The sequence below is a fragment of the Tupaia chinensis genome, unplaced genomic scaffold, assembly GCF_000334495.1.
Source record: "Tupaia chinensis unplaced genomic scaffold, TupChi_1.0 Scaffold143758_1, whole genome shotgun sequence".
Classification (NCBI taxonomy): domain Eukaryota; kingdom Metazoa; phylum Chordata; class Mammalia; order Scandentia; family Tupaiidae; genus Tupaia; species Tupaia belangeri.
Genome location: NW_006203607.1, coordinates 99,537 through 120,417, shown reverse-complemented (window position 1 = coordinate 120,417; position 20,881 = coordinate 99,537). Strand labels below are relative to the sequence as shown.

General features: G+C 42.8%; 1 protein-coding gene across 2 annotated transcripts in view; it reads left to right on the top strand.

The window, feature by feature from the left end:
* RIMKLA (ribosomal modification protein rimK like family member A) overlaps positions 1 to 18,867 on the top strand; it is a 45,903-nt gene extending 27,036 nt beyond the window's left edge. Inside the window, exons 4-6 of one of the 2 annotated variants that reach the window (XR_336905.3) lie at positions 6,576 to 6,779; positions 11,484 to 14,640; positions 15,268 to 18,867. Coding sequence is in view for 1 of the 2 variants with exons in the window: in XM_006164911.3 (XP_006164973.1) it covers positions 6,576 to 6,779; positions 11,484 to 11,974 (695 nt within the window). In the remaining variant the exon portion in view is untranslated. Of the gene's footprint in view, positions 1 to 6,575; positions 6,780 to 11,483; positions 15,225 to 15,267 lie in introns of those variants that run through there. The other variant, XM_006164911.3, reaches the window with a different exon arrangement.
* The last annotated feature ends 2,014 nt before the right edge of the window (positions 18,868 to 20,881 follow it).

The window sequence follows — 20,881 nt, the reverse complement described above, 5'->3', positions numbered from 1 at the left end:
CGAGGGGTGATTTCTCGCTTTCTGTCTCTGTCTGGTGAGCGCACGCGCCCTATGGCAAAAACCTCTCCAAAAAAAAAAAAAAAAAAACCACACTGGGTATGTATGCATATGTTTCCCAAATCATGGCAAGATGGAAAAATGGAGAAGGGATTGTGGCATGACCATGCCCCCATTAGGGGTTGCTAAAATTCAGTCTCTCATCCAATTTTTTTTATTATGGTAAAATATAAATCATATAAAATTTAATAATATTTGAGAGGGCCTAAAAAAGTGCCAGGCACCATCTTATCTTCTGGAGATAAAAGAACAAAAATTTCTGCCTTTAAGGAGCTTACATTGTAGAAGAGCAAGTTAGACAATAAACAGAAATTAAATAATGGTATATATTATTGTTTAAAGTTTTAAAAATTGAGGTATTATTCACATGAAAAATTTACCATTATAAAGTCTAAAACTCAGTGGTTTTGGCATATTCAATACATTTTTCAGCTGTTAACACTATTTTCAGAACATTTTCATAACATCTTAAAGACACTCTGTACCTATTGAAAGTTATTCCCAACTGCCCTCCCCAGTCCCTGGCCACCACTGATCTAGTTTCTGTTTCTGTGGCTTTGTCTTTACATTTCATATAAATGGATTCATACAGTATGAACCTTTGTCTGGCTTCTTTCATTTAGCTTAATATTTTCAAGGGCCATCCATGTCATAGCATGTAATACTACTTCATTCCTTTTTATGAGTCAATAATATTCTGTTGTGTGGATATACCACATTTTATTTATCTATTTATTTATTTTTAATATATTTTTTTAAAGAATTATTATATTTAGCTTTATTTATTTATTTAAATTTGACCAGATAGGAACAGAATGAGAGAGAGAGAGAGGGAAAGTGAGAGAGCAAACTGCCAGGTCTGGGACTGGAACCATAGTCGGCCATGTGGGAGTCCAGCGCCATTAACCACCATGCCACCTGCCGGCCCTGGATATGCCATATTTTATATACCTGTTCATCAGTTGGTAGATGTTTGTGTTGTTTTCCACTTTTATAAGTTCTATGAATAATGGTGCTGTGAACATTTGCGTACAAGTTTTTGTGCAAACATACACTTTCATTCTTTTTCCTTTAGTTTATTTATTTCATGAGAGAGAAAGAAAAAGACAGATATTCCTGACAGGGTCTCATCTGTCATAATCCTCCTCCCAGCCTTCCAGTCAGCCAGGACCACAGTCCAGTCTGTGGACATGCCCAGCATGTTCAGGCTGCCCTGGGATCTGAACCCAGGGTCTCCTATATGGCTACAGTATTACGTAGCAGTGTCCTGCCATCTGTGCCATTGTAGCTGAGCCTATACATTTCCTTCTTCTTCCTTTTTTTTTTTTTTTAAGCAGAGGGTATGTGTACTTGCCAGAGAGAGACAGAGAGAGGTAAAAGAAGAAAGCAACTCCCAGAGGGATATGGTCATGCCACAATCCCTTCTCCTCCATTTCTCCATCCTGTCAGGATTTTGAACAAGCACACATACATACCTGGTATGTTTATCATACAAGCAACCTACAGAACGGGGGAAAAAAGTACTCAAATTAATCTAATAAAGACCTAGTATATACATTATATAAGGAACCTGTAAAAAAAAAAAAAAAAGAGAGCGATAAAAGGCCTAGTTTTTTTTTTTTTTTAAAAAAAAAGAAGGCAAGCCTAGCCACTATGGGTTACCAGTAACATAAATGTCCTGCAAGATTGGAAACCTTGCCAGGGCCAGAATTTGAACTACACAGTTGGCCATGTGGGTTCATGAAAGGGCCAGCCCCTGTACATTTTCATTTCTCTTGAAATGAAAGGGAGTTGCTGTCATAAGGTATTTCTTTGTTTAACTTTTAGAGGACAGCCAAACTTTTCCACAGTGTTTATGCCATTTTATATTCCCACCAGCAAAGAGGTTCTGCCCACACTTGTTATTTTGAATTGATCAGGTTGTCAAGAAAAGTCATGACACATTTTTGTGTAGAAAAACATCGAAATATATGTCATGACTTTTCCATTGACCTAGATGTATACTATAGCAATTCTGGTATTATGAAGTGGTACGTCATTGTGGTTTTGATTTCTCTAATGACTAATGATACTAAGTATATTTTTATGTGCGTCTTGTCCCTTGGCGTATCTTCTTTAGAGTAGTGTTTATTCAAATCCTTTGCCCTTCTTTTAAAAATAAATGATAGCACAACCAGCAGTTAGCGTAATAGCTAGAGAATGGTACGTCATTGTGGTTTTGATTTCTCTAATGACTAATGATACTAAGTATATTTTTATGTGCGTCTTGTCCCTTGGCGTATCTTCTTTAGAGTAGTGTTTATTCAAATCCTTTGCCCTTCTTTTAAAAATAAATGATAGCACATGCATGTTCATGCACACAAGAAAGAGAAATACCATTGAGAGGAGTCTTGTCACACAGTAAACCCCCACTCCAGTTCTCTTAATTCCTCCGGATCCTGGGTGCCCAACTGGTATGCCTTCACGCCAGCCTAGGGATCCAAAGTTATGGTTGCCCACATGGCTTCCAGCCTTGCAGGGCATTTATGTTACTGCTAACCTATAGTGGCTAGGCTTGCCCTTTTTTTTTTTTTTTTTTTTTTTACAGGTTCCTGGTATAATGTATATACTAGATATATTTTTTTTAAGAATTATTTATTTCCATTTGTTATTACTATTATTTCATTTGATCAGACAAAGGCAGAGAGAGAGAGAGAGGGGTGGGGGGAAGCACAAAAGCAAGCCACCAGGTCCAGGACCCGAACCACGGTCAGCCATGTGGGAATCCAGTGCCTTTAACCACCACACCATCTGCCGGCCCCTAGATCTTTATTAGATTAATAATTTGAGTATTTTTTTCCCATTCTGTAGGTTGCTTTTTCATTTTTTGATAGTATCTTTGATGCATAAGAACTTCTTTATTTTAAGTTTATCTTATTTATGTCTTTAATGGGATAGAGAGACAGGAAACTTTGACAGGCTCTCCCTATGCTGTGATTGTCCACCAGCCTCCTATCCAGGATCATTGGCACATATGGCCACACCTAGCATGGCCCAGTTGGCCCAAGTTCTCTTATATGGGCCTCTTATATGGCTCCAGCATTATGTAATGTACCCCACCCCCTGCATCACTGCAGCTAAGCCATAAATGTTTTTTGGTTTTAATCCTTGTCTCCATATTATGTTTTTGTATTTGCTTGCCAGAGAGACAGAGAACATATGAAATCACCTTCTTGGGGGGGTGGCCATGCCACAGTCTTTTCTCCTCCATTCTCCCCTTGAGATTTGGGGCATGCATGAACATGTGCTGGTGTGAGTTTCAAACCTCTGAGTCTGGGACTTGAACCACAGATAGCCATGTGGGAGTCCACCTTAACCTTAACCACCACACCATCTGCTGGTCTGCTTCCATGCTCTTTTGATGTCATTTTTGTGCTTGCCCAACTTATGGTCATATAGGATTGCATCTATGTTACCTTCTAAGAGTTTTACAGTTTTAGCCCTCACATTTGGCTCTTTGATCCATTTTGAGTTAATTTTGTATAGGGTATCAGGTAGAAGTCCAACTTCTTTCTTTTGCATGTAGACATCCAGTTTTCCTTATACCATTTGTTGAAGAGATTATTCTTTCCCCACTGAATGTTCTCGGAACCCTTGTCAAAGGCACATGTGCGTGCGTGCCCAAGATCCCAAGAGAAGAATGGAGGAGAAGGGATTTCTCGCTTTCTGTCTCTGTGTCTTTCTCTCTCTTTCTGGCGAGTGCACACACCCTATAGCATTTATTTTTGTGTGTGAAGATTTATTTTTGGGCCCTCAATTTTATACCATTGGCATCTCCCTCTCTCTCTCAGTATATGACTATCTTTATGCCATAGTACACTGTCTTGATTACTGTACCTTTGTAGTAACCTTTGAAATTGTGAAGTATCCGTTTCTAACTTTGTCCTTTTTCAAGATTATTTTGGCTATTTGTAATCTTTTGAATTTTCATATGAATTTTAGGATTCATTTGTTAATTTTTCCAATAAAAGGAAGTCGGAATTTTATAGGGATTGTATTGAATTTATAGATTGATTTAACAGTTACCATCTTGATTCATGAACATGATTTGTCTTTATATTTTTTAGATCTCTAATTTCTTTCAGCAATGTTTTATAGTTTTCAGTATATTAAGTCTTGAATTTCCTTGGTTAAACTTATTCCTATTTTATTTATTTTCATGTAAATGTAATTGTGGTCTTAGTTTCATTTTCATATTGTTCAGGAAACATGTATAGGGAGTAATCTAAGTTATAGTGGTTAAGTTAGACTCTAGGCTTTAGAAATAAATCTAAAGAGACTATGGTGTAATGGCTACGTCACCAGATTCCCATGTAGTCAACCATGGTTCAAGTCCTGGACACACTGGCTTAAACTCATGCCAGGCACATGTGCATGCGTGCCCAAGATCGCAAGAGAAGAATGGAGGAGAAGGGATTGTGGCATGGCCATCCCCCGTGGGGGGTGATTTCTCGCTTTCTGTCTCTGTGTCTTTCTCTCTCTTTCTGGCGAGTGCACACACCCTATAGCAAAACCTCTCAAAGAAAGAAAGAAATCAGTCAATCAATCAATCAATCTAAAGGCAGTGAGTGCACAGGCTGAGTCCATGAGGAAGTTAACTCACCTTGTAGACCCTTCTTTCCTCAGTAAATCAGGAACAACCATTCTTGTTGTAGTGGCTTCATAGGGCTCGTGTGAAGTATAAATTAAATAATAAAAAACAAAATGGTTGGATCTTAGTAGATAATTAATCTTGATGCCCTTCCCCTATTCTCCTTGCCTTAACACTGTAGCTCCTTTATTAACTGCAAACTAAGTTCTATATTAAAGCATCTATGCCAGGAACTAAGGAACCCAGTCCTTATCTCTAGCCCGTATCTCTGCTAAAAATTGTACCCCATGTCCAGAGGACCCCAGTGCCTATACCTGAATGTTGGCCACATGTGTTGCCAGATTCCAGGTCTCTTGGTATCAAATGCCTAACTGCTCTTCTGCTCATTGAGCAAGACTCAGAACACTGATGCTGCATTGTACCCACTCGCTGGCCTCTCCTGTTTCCTCCTATGCCTACTTTGGGGCCCTCCCCACCCTTCCTGACACAGTGCACAAGGGACAGCATGTCTTCTTACCACCTATCACTTGGACATCTTTAAATCACATGGTCTTACTCTTCCAGCTCTGGCGGGTGTGTAGGGTCCAGTTGTCTCAGGGATGATATGAGTCCTGGTTGGAGGTTATTTTTCAGTCTTATTTACTGCTAGGAACTGAGGTCCATTGCTCTTTTTGAGACTTCAGAAGGGTTCCACTCCTTTTAGGATAGTAACACAAAACTTGGGAAAACCAATCTCTTTCTTCCGTATTTGCAAAAAATAATGCTCAGACTGGGCATGCTCATTGTCAGACTTGCAGTGCAAACTTACTGGGAACTCCCGCTTACATCTGCTAACTAATATGCAAATAAGAAAGCAGATGCTACTTAATTAGAAAAGCATGGGTGAGTCAAGCACAAAATAAAGAATTTAGAATCAAGAAGAAATGCTTTCTTCAGAGATCAGTAAGGCCATTCCTTTTGGAATTAAATGGGTATGGGCAAATAATAAATTTATTATGTTTAAAAGAAAGAAAGGAGCCAGCACATAACTTGGTGGTCAAGGCAGCCTAATCCCACAGGGTCAACCATGTGATTCGAGTCCCACACCCGGTGACTTGAAAAACACACTGGGTATGTATGTGTGTATGCATGCCCCAAATCCCTACAGGATGGAGAAATGGAGAAGAGATTATAGCATAACTGTGACCCATTAGGGGTGCTGTCTTCTCCCACTGTCTCCCTGTCTTTCAGTGAGTACATGCATCCTCTGGCAAATAAAAAAGAAAAAAAAAAAAAAAGGACTTCTGTCCATGGTTCCTAGCTTTGAACTCCCACAGCATAGTACATAGACCTCTCCTAATGTTATATCGCGCTCCTTGTAATAATCTTTTTTGGGTCTTTCTCACCGTCTAGACTTGGAATTCCTCTAAAGTATATTCAATTAATTATGTTCTGTAAACATTAGTCGACATCTGCCCTGTGCAATAAGTCCAGTGTAAGGCTTGAGGGATTTCCAAAAAAAAAAAGAATTAGACATAGACTCTGCTTAATCAGTGTCCTCGGGGTTGATAGGAGATGCTAATTAACTGTTCTGGAATGGAATTGATTAGCTCCTTAGGATTTTCTTTTGGCCCTTTCCCTCTGTTTCTGGAATCCATTATTTTTCATTTTGAGAAAAGAGTAGAGGTGAGGGGAGCCGGGGGAGGGACAACGGTATTAAGACCTGAGGAAAATAAAGCTCTATGGCAGTGTGATAAGAACCAGGAATCTGACCAGAGAAGTAGAAGGAGCCAGAGCGAGGCAAGTTCAGAGAGAATTGATGACTGTCTGGAACAGGGAGGCAGGATGGTAAGGACACAGTCCAGAAGCTTCTCTAACCACTTCTTGTTCTTTATCTTTCTTCTTAAAGGAAAAGCTGTTTTTTTGGCAAGAGATAAGCATCACCTCTCAGACATCTGCCATCTGATCCGCCATGATGTGCCCTACCTGTTCCAGAAGTATGTGAAGGAGTCCCACGGAAAAGATATCCGGGTAGTGGTGGTTGGGGGCCAGGTGATAGGCTCTATGCTTCGCTGCTCCACAGACGGACGGATGCAAAGCAACTGTTCTCTCGGTAAGGTGGAAAAGTGCAGTCAGTGGTCGTGGAAGGCCACCAGTATTTTTCATCTGGTCATTTGGACCTGCTCCGTAAATGCATGTTGATCCCTATTGTCTTGTCAGCCCCTCTTCTAGACACAGGATCTCACAGATGAGAATGAGAAACAAACTCTTTTCTACAGCAGCAAGCAATCAAGGAGGGGGAGTTATGGAGTATAATTGTTGTGACGCAGGTCAGGCCAGGGGTGTGAAGGCACTGACCTTTGAACCTTGTCTTGTAAGTGGGTATCGCCAAATAACAAATTTATTATGTTTAAAAGAACGAAGGGGCCATCCCGTAGCTCAGCGGTTAAGGAAGCTGTATCCCACGTGGTTCGCCCTTACCAGTTAGGTTTAAAAAGGGAGTAACAGGACCAGCATCTGAGAAAAATTCCTGTTTGGGTAAAGGATGGATTGAGGCATAAAACACGAAGTAGGGAGATGAGTTTAGAAAGCATTGCAACATCTCAGGCCAGAAATATCAATAGTAAGGATATAAACTAATATCATATATTTTTAAAATCTTATTTATTCATCCATTTTTTATTTTATTTTAATTTAATTTTTTTTTTTTTAATTTGACCAGAGAGAGACACAGAGAGAAAGAGGAAAAATGAGAAAGCAAGCCACCAGGTCCAGGACTTGAACCATGGTCGGCCATGTGGGAGTATCCAGCGCCTTAACCACCATGCCACCTGCTGGTTCCACTAATATCATATTTTTTATTACATTTTACATAAACTAATATCATCTATATCATATTTAATTTTATATGTTGATTAAAAATTGGGCTTTCCTTTTATGTACAATACTATTTGAAAGCTACAGTTTATACTTTGGTTGACTGCACAATCCCATTCTGTTACCCTACTGATAGAACTTCTTTCCATTGTGGTGAATGGAGATATTCTAGGAGGGCTGTAAATTCTCACCCTTCTCAAAGAAAGCTATTATCAGCTTCATTGAATGAATTTGTGTGTTGGTTAATAGGAATAAAATACCAACAATTGTTATTTCCTAAATCACCATAGATGAGTATACCAAGTTCACTAATAAAGAGCCTTAGACACTGATTGGTTCCTTTTTTCATTAACATGTATCGAGCAGTTCTATGAGCAGATTTTGTGGTAGATGTTGGGGTGTAGATAATGAGAGTTCCTGACCTCCAGCAGCATGAGTTCCAGGAAAGAAGACATGTAGACAGATAATTCTAAGATAATGTGATGAAGCCGCATAGGATTAAGTGCTAGGCTGAGGTTGACACAGTGTTAACTACCTTACATGTTATCACATTTCATTTTCATGATAATCACATGTAGGGCCATAGTATTAAACTTCTTGTAGAATCCATTCTTTAGTAACCACGTGGATTTAAATGTTTTCCATGAGCCGGCTCCCTGGCATAGTGGTAACGCATTACTCAAGAGGAGTTATTAATAGATCCTACATGATGACTGTGGTTTGAATCCCCCACCCAGTCAGCCTGAAACACAACGGGCATGTGTTCCAGTCTGCAGTGGGCAGAGAACTGGAGGAAGGGGATCAGTGTGACCGGAGCCTGTGGAGCGTGCTCATCTTTCCCTCTCTGTTTCTTTCTCCATCTTGGATGTGTGCGCATAAACTCTACCATGAATAAAGAAAGGACCATTTTGGGGACCAGCAGTCAGCATAATGGCTATGTCGCTGGACTCCCAAGTAGTCGACTGTGGTTCACGTCCCAGACCTGGTGGCTTGAAACTCACGCCGGGCGCGTGTGCGTGCGTGCCCAGGATCCCGAGAGGAGAATGGAGGAGAAATGATTGCGGCGTGGCCATCCCCTCTGGGGGCTGATTTCTCGCTTTCTGTCTCCCTGTCTTTCTCTGTCTGTCTGGCGAGCACACGCGCCCTATAGTGAAAAAACCTCTCCAAAAAAAAAAAAGAAAGGACTATTTTAATGTATCCATGTTTTCTTTCTTTTTTTTTTTTTTAAAGAGAGATTGTTTTTGTTTTGTTTTGTTTTCCTGCTATAGGGCATGTGCGCTCACCAGAGAGAGAGAAATTACTCCCTGGAGGGATGGCCATGCCACAATCCCATTTCCTTCATTCTCCTCTTGGGATTTTGGGCATGCATGCACATGCACCCAGTATGAGTTTTAAGCCACCAGGTCTAGGACTCAACCACGGTAGACTGCGTGGGAATCCAGTGAAGTAAAATTACACCATCTGCAGGTCCCCTATGTTGTTTTCTTAATAAGCCGTTTTAAGACTGTTTTCATAACCTTTTCCTTATGCAGTCTTTCCAGGGAGACTAAATGGAGACATTAAAATCTGAGGTCCTAGCTTTTTTTGTTTGTTTTTTAATGATAGTGCTTCTGTGTGCACATGAGAAAGAGTGAGAGAAACATTCTCAATGGGGTGTTGTCATTGCACGATCCTTTTCCCCAGCCCTCCAGCTCTCAGTATCTGGAGAACTTGTGCACATACCTGGCATATTTTCAGGTTAACCCCAGGATCTGAACCCAGGTTCTGCCATATGGTCTCCAGCTTTGCAGGCATTGCATTACTGCTCTACCACAGCATCTAAGCCTGGTCCTAGCTTCTTCTTCTTCTTTTTTTTTTTTTAAAGATTTTTGCCACAGGGTATGTGCACTCACTAGAGAGATGGACAGAGAACATGAGAAATCACCCTCCCAGGGAGGATGGCTATGCCACAATCTCTTCTACATTTTCTTGGGATTTGGGGCACGTACCTATATGCACCTGGTGTGTTTCGCAAGCCAGAGTCCAGGACTAAAACTGTGGAGTCTGCTATGTGGAATCCAGTGCCTTAGTCACCATGATACCTGCTGGCCCTGGTCCCAGCTTTTTAATAAGTCAAAAGCAGATACTCTATCCTTGATATGGGATTTGGTCTCACAATCCTCTCCATCTCTTTCTCCTTAAAAATAGAGAAGTAGGGGCCAGTGGGTGTCATGGTGGTGGAGTCCACTGATTCCCACATGGCCGACTGTGGTTCAGTCCTAGACCTGGCAGGTTGCTTTCTCACTTTCTCTCTCTCTCTCTCTGTCTGTGATGAGTGCATGTCCCCAGGGAGGAGAGAGCATGAGAAATCACCTCCCTAGTGGGGATGATCACACTGCAGTCTTTCTCCTCCAGTCTCCTCAGGACTTTGGGCATGCACACATACATGCCCAGTGTGATTTTAAAGCCACCAGGTCTGGGATGTGAACCACACAGTCAGCCATGTGGGATCTAGCGCCTTAACCTCCACGCCACCTGCTGGCCCCAATAAATTTTATTTATTTATTTATTTATTTATTTATTGGAGAGGTTTTTGCTGCAGGGCACATGCACTCACCACACAGAGAGAGACAGAGAGACAGAAAGTGAGAAATCACCGCCCCAGGGGGATGGCCATGCTGCAATCCCTTCTCCTCCATTCTCCTCTTGGGATCTTGGGCATGCACGCACATGCGCCCAGCGTGAGTTTAAGCCACCAGGTCCAGGACTCAAACTGCGGTCGGCTATGTGGGAATCCAGCGACATAGCCATTATGCTAACTGCTGGCCTCAGAAGTTTATTTTTTCCTAGTAATAAAAGGAATAAATTCTCAGTGTAGAGACTTTTCAAAATACAGCAAAGTAAAATAAGAAAATATATCATTATCCCCACCATTTAGAGACAACCTTTGTAAAGATTTTGGTGTCTTTATTTCCACTCTTTTTTTTTTTTAATGACAATATCTTTTCACATAATTTTGACCACACTGAAGTGTTTTCCCATGGTTTATAAACTCTCTATGAGCATTATTTTAAAAAATTATAATGGTGGTAGGCTGTCTTCCTCCTCTGTTGTGAAATATTTAGATAATAATTTTTCTTTTTTTTTTTTTCAAGGTTTTTGCCATAGGTCATGTGCTCACTGGAGAAAAACAGACAGTGAGAGGGAAAGTGAGAAACCACTCCCCAGAGGGGATGGCCACGCCACAGTCTCCTCTCCCTAACTCTCTGGGGCATGTCCTGCATGATTCCCAAGCCGCCAGGCCCAGGACTCAAACCTCAGGTGTCCAGGTGGGAGTCCAGCACTTCAACCATCACCTGCTGGCCCTGATTTTTCATTTCTTTACTCAGTAGATATTTACGGATGCCCACTATGTGTTAGGCACTGTGATTTTCCAATATTTTAAATAACACAACTATTAACATGTTCGTGCATAAAGCTATTTTTCCCTTCATAAAATTATTTTCTCCATGGTAGGATGGCTAGTCCAGGGTTTGAGCATTTTAAAGACTCTAGATAAGAAATGACCATATAGGAGGCCAGCAGATGGCACAGTGGTTAAGGCACTGGACTCCTATATGGCCAACGACGGTTTGAGTCCTGGACCCAGTCAGTGGCTTGAAAAGCACAGTGGGCACATGTGTGCACATGCCTAAAATCCTGAGAAGTACTTTCTACCTCTCTCCAGAGAGTGCACACACCCTATGGCAAAAACGTTAAAAAGGAAAAAAAAAGAGAGAGAGAGAGAAATGACCATATTGTTTTCTCAAAGGGCGACCCAATTTTCAACTAGATCTGTGAGTAATCACAGTGCCTGTCTCACTGCCCTTCCTCCATAGACCCCTATGTCTTCCTTGAATAGTCATTAGACTTATCAGCGAGTATCCATTGTCACCTTTATGTCACTGTGCTTTCCCCACAGGTGGTGTGGGTGTCATGTGCCCACTGACGGAACAAGGCAAGCAGTTGGCTATTCAGGTGTCCAACATCCTGGGCATGGACTTCTGTGGCATCGACCTGCTTATCATGGACGATGGTTCCTTTGTGGTGTGTGAGGCAAATGCTAACGTCGGCTTCCTAGCCTTCGACCAGGCGTGCAATTTAGATGTGGGTGGGATCATCGCAGACTACACCATGTCCTTGCTGCCCAACAGGCAGACTGGGAAGATGGCCGTCCTCCCGGGACTGTCGAGTCCTAGGGAGAAGAACGAGCCCGATGGCTGTGCTTCAGCTCAGGGAGTTGCCGAGAGCGTCTACAGCATCAACGGCGGGTCTACCTCTAGTGAGAGTGAGCCTGAACTGGGAGAGATCCGGGATTCCTCAGCAAGCACAGCAGGGGCCCCGCCCCCCATGCTGCCGGAACCTGGCTACAACATTAACAACAGGATTGCTTCAGAATTAAAACTGAAATGAATTTCTGCTTTTTGGCAGCACTGAAACCAAATCCTACTGCTTCCCTAGTCGTTTTGAGTGAATAAAATCTGGACTAATGTGATATCGTTTGCACAGAAACTAGAAATCCCATCTGGGCACTCAGCATTCTTTCTAATGATGATTTAAGCAAATGGCCTAGCTTTGTGGTTTTTACAAAGACTAATATAAAAACACTCACCAAGAACAACATCCCGACTGATCGATCTGAGACTGAGGTCTGCTGCCAGCTCTGTGACACCATGGCTGACTTCAGGACACTGATCCTGTGCCACTGCTTCTGGCTCCTCACAGTGGAGTCCGTGAACTGGGAATGGCTCCTGGAAATACTGTGGTCAGAGATAACCACGAGACAACTGTGTGCAGACGAGGCGGAATGTGACTGCAGGAATGTGTTCTTCGTGAAGTATGTGTGTGATGCTTGGAGAATACACAGTTCAAACACTATGAGAGGATCAGTCTCTGCTCCCCATCAGTCACCATCTTGACCCTATTTCTCTGACACTCAGGATATGATGTTTTAGGGAGCTTTCTCATTAGCATTTTCAATGAAGCACTTTGTAGAAAGTGAAATCGAGCATTCTCTGACTTCGCTGGTTGGCAGATGTCCTGCTTTGTCACTGGGGCTTTCTACAAATTGCTTTGCCACTCTGAATTGATAGGCCTTGCTTCGACTAACGCCAGCCCCAGCAGCTTCTTGCACCTTTGCTGCCTTTGGCCTCAGCCAGAAATGCACTTCAGTGAGCTAGTGGCCACACACTTTGTTTCTTAAGCGTGCACTAGAATCGAACACCATGGACTTCCTTTTCAATGGACTGTTCATTTGTCATCTAGCAGCCCCTGGGTTTTTACCATAGTGAGCTACGGAAAGATTCTCTCCCCCCACCACCCTGCCTCTCCTGAAACTACTGCTTAGCTGTAGGAGGTTTCCTTGTATGACTTGGTGTTTGAGTCTATTGGGTAGATAGAGCCATTGGAAACATGCTCTGATCCCCTGACAGTCTACTCTTATCCAGGCTCCAGAGACCTGTCCTTACCCACTTTTCCACACTGGGGAGTCTCAGGTATCAGGAATTACTCATTGCACATTGGAGAGGGGTGGTGGGGTAATGTAGATACGACACCAAGTGCTTTTCGTTTTAATTCTTCAAGTAGTAGATAAGATCCTTCCCTTGGGAGAAATCATGGAGATGGAGTTTTTCATTTCTGTTCATGTGAAGTATGACTGGAAATGAGCAAGGCTACCTTTTTAACCAAGTCCATGAGAACACATGCACTCAGGAGTCCTCATAATTGGAGTTAGTTCCTTGGGAGACCATACTCTTGAACTGTAATGTTGCATGTGCCAAGAGCACTTAGAATTCCTCTTTGGGGTTATCTTTGAAGCCATGCAAGGAAAGGGGCCTCACAACTTTAGAGTCAGGCCTTGATTTTTTTTTTTTTTTTATCCACCATCTCCCATTTGCCCACTAAAGTGGTCCCAAGCTCTGTCCCACATTTTGTGTATCAGACTTCTTTTCTAATGCTCTTTGAATGTTAAAAAAGAATGCTATTCCTCAAAAAATAGATCTACCCTTAAAGATTTACCAAATCAAAGAAGCTTACAAGTTGACACTTTTCAAAGAGGGTTCTAGAAATGTTCCAAGTAAGGTCAGCTCCACTAGAATAAACATACGTCTCCTCAAGGTGACTACTTTGAAGGTAATACCACCCATTTGGGTATATAAATACCTGCACTTATTCTGCTGTCAATGTAAAATGTGTATAAAGTTAAACTACATGTTTTTCACCACACATTTAAATAGCAATTGGCTTTCAAATGTAGTTAAAACCGTATCTCACCAAGTTACAGTTGTACAGTTGAAAAATGTTTGGTGCCATGGAATGGACACGTCACTCTATAAAGTTATAGTTTAAATGCAGTCCACACAGGGTGCATGCCACTGAACTGTAACCCTATAATGTGTCTTGTACAGTTGAAAAATGATCATCTTTCACTTTTATGTAGGTTAAGACATGTACCTTTACCACTCAGGGTGGCTTTAGAAGATGGACAGTTTTAGGTTTGTTCTCGCTGGACTTGGTCAGATGCTTTCTGTCCAAACATCTGAACCAAGTGATGACCTTCTGGAAGCTGCATTCCCTCATTTCCACTGGTTAGTGTTTCCACACTTTATTTAAAAGGATGTTAGCAGAGCCCCATTCTAAGTAGAGCACCTATGATTACTTCCAGATTCCTTTGCCAAAGAGGCTTGTTTCCCAGCTATTAGTGACCTCTGTAGTCACTGGCATCATGGGCTAGAACTTAGCTCATCTAGAAGCAGAGAAGGCTGATCACAGTTGGCCCCTCACCCCTCCTCCAGGAATTACCACACTGTGGCTAGCTGTGGGCTCTGTGAGCCTCAGCAGGTGGTCCGGCTCAACACTTGTCACAGCTGCCCACAAGGCCTGCTGGAAAGAACATGGGGTATGAAATCAGAGCCTTGTTCTGGCTCCCCCTTAAACATCTGCTCGACCTTGCATATTCAGAAACTCTGAGCCTCCATTTGTCCATAGAGCAGATAAAGGGATGGAATGGAATGACTTTTCCTCCTGGAGGTGCTTTGAGGTTGGCCTGAGCTAACAGATGAGACTGCACTATGTGGAAGGTGGTGATAGCACACTTTCTGCATCTGGTTTTATAACTTTCTCATCACCCTTCTCACGAGGGAGTTAAGAAAGAAGCCATGAACCCTTTAAACATTGATAGGGGCCCTAACAAACAATGCAGCTTCTCAGAAGCCTTACTTCCAGCCAGGAAAACTTAAGACCTGAAAAGGGTGAGGCTCATAGTGTATTTAAACAGCCTTGTGGATGTATCATATATAACCTGAAACCCTTGACTCTTGTATACCAACTAACAAAGTCTTCCTTATGTAACGTAGGTCACAGTGTTTGTATATGGTCTTCCCATTATCTCGTAGTAGCATCTTGAAACTGGTCAAAACTTGAATGCCAATAGCTCAGTCACTCCGAATATATATGATTCTGCACTCGGGAAAAATGTCTTCATGCTATCTGTCTGGTTGGGTATGGGATTGCCCAGATGTGGATTTGGGACTTTAGATCTTTAGGATCTGAGGAAAAATATAAGTAGATTATAAGCCATTAGTGTCACAATTGCAGACTCACTGCTTCCAGCTAAGAGGGTATTTCATGACAGTGGGTACAGAGAAAGGCAAGAAGGGAAGGGGAGAAGATCTGGGATAGTTTCACAGAAGTTCACTATGTGGAAGGTGGTGATAGCACACTTTCTGCATCTGGTTTTATAACTTTCTCATCACCCTTCTCACGAGGGAGTTAAGAAAGAAGCCATGAACCCTTTAAACATTGATAGGGGCCCTAACAAACAATGCAGCTTCTCAGAAGCCTTACTTCCAGCCAGGAAAACTTAAGACCTGAAAAGGGTGAGGCTCATAGTGTATTTAAACAGCCTTGTGGATGTATCATATATAACCTGAAACCCTTGACTCTTGTATACCAACTAACAAAGTCTTCCTTATGTAACGTAGGTCACAGTGTTTGTATATGGTCTTCCCATTATCTCGTAGTAGCATCTTGAAACTGGTCAAAACTTGAATGCCAATAGCTCAGTCACTCCGAATATATATGATTCTGCACTCGGGAAAAATGTCTTCATGCTATCTGTCTGGTTGGGTATGGGATTGCCCAGATGTGGATTTGGGACTTTAGATCTTTAGGATCTGAGGAAAAATATAAGTAGATTATAAGCCATTAGTGTCACAATTGCAGACTCACTGCTTCCAGCTAAGAGGGTATTTCATGACAGTGGGTACAGAGAAAGGCAAGAAGGGAAGGGGAGAAGATCTGGGATAGTTTCACAGAAGTTGGAATCATTTGGGATTCTAGCTGGAAGAAGGAAACAAATGGCTCTTTCTGTGGATTGTTCTGATGAAAAAAGTCATGAACATGTATTGATTAGGGTCTTGGAAGCTCTTCTGTATAATGAGATGCATGGATTTCCGACCTCCTGAAGAAGTGGGAGAGATGTGCTTCATCCCTGCGTGAAGTCCTAAGGAGCGTCTTGAGAACGCTGAATGTAAGTAAATCTGGGGAAGATCGAAGAAGCTAGCTGGGCGGTCCCAAGACCACCCAAGTAATAGCTGAACCTCCCAGAAGTTAAGCAGACCAGAACACCACGTGCAGGCAAAGCCCAGAGCCATAGCTTTCTGAGGTGAATTTAGGGACAGTGAATCCAGTGTCGATCAAACAGGTCACTTCAGCTTAGTATTTTCCTTTGCACCTGGAGGTGAGCCTTCCGTTTGCTGTTAGCCTGTGCAGCTGTAGCTGCAGATGTTTTGGGAAGGGCCCTGATAACAGCCATCTTTGTCACTGCCCCTGAATTTAATATTCTTAAAATAGGGTTGTAGCCCAGTACAAAATCCTGTGCTGTTTTTGACTGTGCCTCTGATCAGTACAGATTGTTGCTTTTAAATGATTTTACCGGGAAGACTCCTTCTCAGGGATATATTCTAATCCTTTCCAAAGATGATGACTCCATTCCAAGTCTGTGGCTGGTTTCTGCAGCCCTCCCTCCTAAAGCTCATGCAGGTGATTGTGAAAACTTTCTTTTTCAAAGCCTTCAGTTGCCTTCCCCAGGTGCAGTTTCTGTGCCAGCATGCAGCACCATCCTGAGGCCTGTGTTGACATTCCAACCCTGTTTGGTGTCCTTTGTGAGGTTCGTGTCCTCCAAGCAACACTAAAACTTCATCTATAGGACCCTGTGTGAGACCCCAGGAATAGCAGTACTTTGAAGAATAGTCCAGGTATAAATAAGAAGTGTGAGTTCCAGAGGCCATAGTCACTTAGCCAGTCAGAGCAAGGCTGGACCCACGCAATTTGATTCTCCATCCAGTTTAGCATACTCCAGGGGTGGCTCTATTCCTCTTGGCATCTAGCCCTTGCTGTCATCCTGGGCCCACCCTCTTTCTGCAGTCCGCTGTTCGAGATTAACATGGTGATGATGTGCCAGGTGTCAAATGTTTAGCACTGGGTTAACTTCTAGGTGAGAGCTCCGAAGGTGAGACGTCCATGATGCAAGCTGGATTGTGGTCTGCACCTTCTTGAAACCAGCCAAGACCACTTAGCTCCACCCCACCCCTTCACTGAGGGGGCATGAGGGAGAAGGCCCAGGTCAAGCCTACTGAAGGCTTCCTCAGCCCAAGATTGGCTGATGTTTCCTATTGCAGAATGTCTTAGAGGCCAAGGGTTTGAAGTTCCTGAACTTAGGCACACCCAGGCTGGGAGGGAGGTGGATCCTGCTTGATACACATGCTCTAGCTGTGACCAGCAATGCAGTCAAAAGTTTCCTCCCTCTGTTGCACAGTGCATTCCCCCTTGTGGCCAGATACTAGGCACAGATTCTTCCCTGTTGTATTTCAAATCTCTGCTGAGGATTCCTTATCCTTGAGTTCCAGACAGGTCTGATCATTCTGAGCTCTGGTTCTGAGTCTCTGGATTCCCGTGAATTATATTTTAGCAGCCACTGCTGACTCCAGACTTCAGCTACCTCACTTTAAGCAACAATGTTATCTTGTTCACACACAGCAAAATTCAAATGAGCGTGTGTGCATGTGTGGATGTGTGTGTGTGTGTGTGTTCGCTTCTTCCAATGACGTGGGCGGGACTTGCAGACATTGCAGCAATGCAGACTTAGCATCCTACTCATAGAACGTGCTTCTCAAACAATACAAAGGAATCTCCACTCACCTTTCACTCCATGTGGTTCCTGTCTCCCTTTCTTGGGACAAACCAGATGCATTTATGGTCTCTCACTATCGCCATTCCTCTTTTCGATATTACCTTTTACTGTAGGTGGCTTATTAAAGGGTTTTCCTAAACAAAGATGGCTCCCTCCTCAAGGGGAGCTTGAGTGCTGTGTCTCTTAAGGTGATAGATTTCTCACTCCCACATCACTCGGGAGGCATCACAGCAACCGCATTCACTCCTAGCTGTCAAGGGCATACCTCATGGAAGGCACTGTGGACTAAAGTGATGGCAGCAGTTAGATCCAGTTCAATTCCTGTCTTAGATCACTTCAAGCTTAGGCGACCTAGGGACAGTCACTTCATCTCTCTAAATCTTAGCTTTGTCACCTCTAAACACAGTCCTGAATGTGAAGCACTTAACTGCATGCCAGGCTTTCCAAGGGTTCCTGTCCCCTTGCCTCCCCCTCCCACACACCCCCCAGCAGTCACCACAGCTCCTTCCTGTGACTGGCTCAGTGCCAAGGGACAAAAGCTGGCAGACAGCAGCTTTACAGCTGGGAGAGGGAGACGCTGGGGGTAGGGCTGGCAGCTGCTCAAGCATGCTGTGGTTTGGGCTTAATGACTGAAAAGGTCCCATCCATCCTGGAGAGTCTGATGCTGTGCTGTATTTGGCTTAGGAAGATCCTGACGGAAAGGCAGCCTGGGATAACTGACAAGCAGCAGACCTTGGATTATTGAGCACCTGGGTTTTTTGGCTCTTCCTGTGTTAGGTTTGCTGGCTTTGCAGTAAATGGAAAGAGGAGATGCAGGGGACTTGAATTAAACCCGTCAAACAGAGGGTGAGGGGTGTGCAGAAGGCTGGGGGGCTGTGCAGGGAACTCATAGTCCGACAGCACCATCTGGACTTGGCAGGGATGGCAGCCCTGAAAAGCGGGTTGGAATTAGCCAATAAAACAGCTCAAAATCTGCTCTCCTGGGCCTGGCCAGAGTGGGACCTCCAGAATCTCCTATTTAGAAGGAACACTCATCTCCTGTAGGGGGAGAGCCAGAACCCTTACTCTACAGAGCTAATAAAGATCTTTGTGGAGGGGCCAGCAAGTGGCATGGCAGTTGAGGTGCTGGACTCCCACATGGCCAACCAAGGTTTGAGTCCTGGACCTGGTGGCTTGCTTTCTCGCTTTTCCTTTCTCTCTCTGCCACTCTCTCTGGTCAAATTATAAAATAATTATAACAAATGGAAATAAATACTTAAAAAAAAAAAGATCTTTGTGGAGTCAAGACTGGGCAGGTTCTTGGTTTTATTTAGTCCCACCTGCAGGTCCCCAGTGCTCCAGTTGTCTGCTAGAACTGGCTGATACTGGCCTCTGAGAGCAGATTGTTAAATTTTCAGGGATTTTTATGAGCTGGTTGTTAAACACAGCTATCATTAAAGATTACATTATATAAACCTACAATTAAATAAGTATCTAAAACATAGGTAGTAAATACTCAGAATATCACTTCCTAATATCTTACTATTTTTTGGTTTTTGACATTGGTTATCTTTGTATGGTGAAAATACAACTGCACATCTCTTCCCAATGCTGCCATTCAGTGACGTAACACTGGTAGCACGTGTGGTGTATCTACAGCCATGGTGGGAGTATTTACACCACAGAATTGGTAAACACTACATATCAAGTTTTTTTGCCCTGGAGAGCTGGTTGTTAAGCATTTTTCAGCCCACCCCGCCACTGATAGAAAAGAAAAGAAACTGATACACATAAGCACTGAAACATCCTAGTTCCAGGAAGGTAGGCTATATGACGATTTCTCAGAAGCAAATGTTGAGTGAAATGTGCACAACTGACTTGAAGTAAAAGAACACCATTTAAATATACTGCCTATTTTGTCCAGCTTCTGTGTTTTTCATGTGTGGGGAAAAAAAAATCTGTTTGCTTTGCTCCTAAACTTAAAGAGTGATTTGCAAGGTTCAGTCTCCCCTGTGGAAGGTACCTCAGCTAAATTCCCTCCAGGAAAGTAAACTGTAGTTTCTCCTGCCTAATCAGCAAAATGAAAATGTGCTGTAAAGAATAGATCTTAACTAGGCGCCAAAATAGCTCATTTCCAAGTGGTTTATACAGCAATAACAATGTGAACTTCTCTGACAGAGAAAAATTATTTATAAATCATTGTTTTGCTGGTTTTGCTTTTCATTAAAATTATTACTTTGGAACAGAATGCTTTGTTTGCCTTCGTCCCCAAAGCTCTGTGCCTTTTGGTGGTTCTTTTAAAAGAAGAATCACATGCTGAGTCTACATTTTATTTTCATATCATAAAAAGAGGGGGAAAGCGTCATTGAAACTTCATCTTACTCACTTACACACCAGCTGCATTCTGAAAAACCATAATTTTCCTTTCAAATGCAGAATGCTATCTGAATTGTATTATTGCCAACTCTAGAGATGATGGGGGAAAATACTAATGCAGATGGCGTGAGCTTGTCATGGCCTGCTCAGTCTGTGCTCCTGGACCAATGTTTGAACTAAGAGTCAAATAGCAAACGAGGTCTGAAACCTTTCTTTTCTTTTAAAGAATTATTTAATTTATTTATTTTTAATTTGACCAGAGAGAGAGAAAGAGAGAGAGGGAAAGTGTGAAAGCAAGCGGCCAGGTCCGGGACTCAAACCATGGTTGGCCATGTGGGAGTCCAGTGCCCTTAATCACCATGCCACCTGTCGGCCCCAAGATCTGAAAACTTCATACCATCTAATTCTCAGTTTATATTCAAATTCTCCCAGTTTTCTCAAAAACACTGCGTTTAGTTCCATCATAAGACAGTGTATTTGGTGGGACAGGCGGTACTTTAGAAAGGATAGTCAATACTTCCCACCATCTTGACCAGGCTCCGGCAGAAAACACACTCAAGGGCTCTACTGCGGAGATCTTTAGGCTAGCTGCAGACCCCTTCCCAAGTTGCTGGATGTTGAGATTTCCTCAACCACTTGCTCAGCCCAGAAAAACAAAACAAAACTCAGAACAGTCATTTGGGGCTACTATATTCCTCAGCTCCTGTAGCCACTGTGGTTTTATGAACTTCCTCTTCTGTTTCCCAGTGTCCCATGGTCTCCCTTGGGGACTC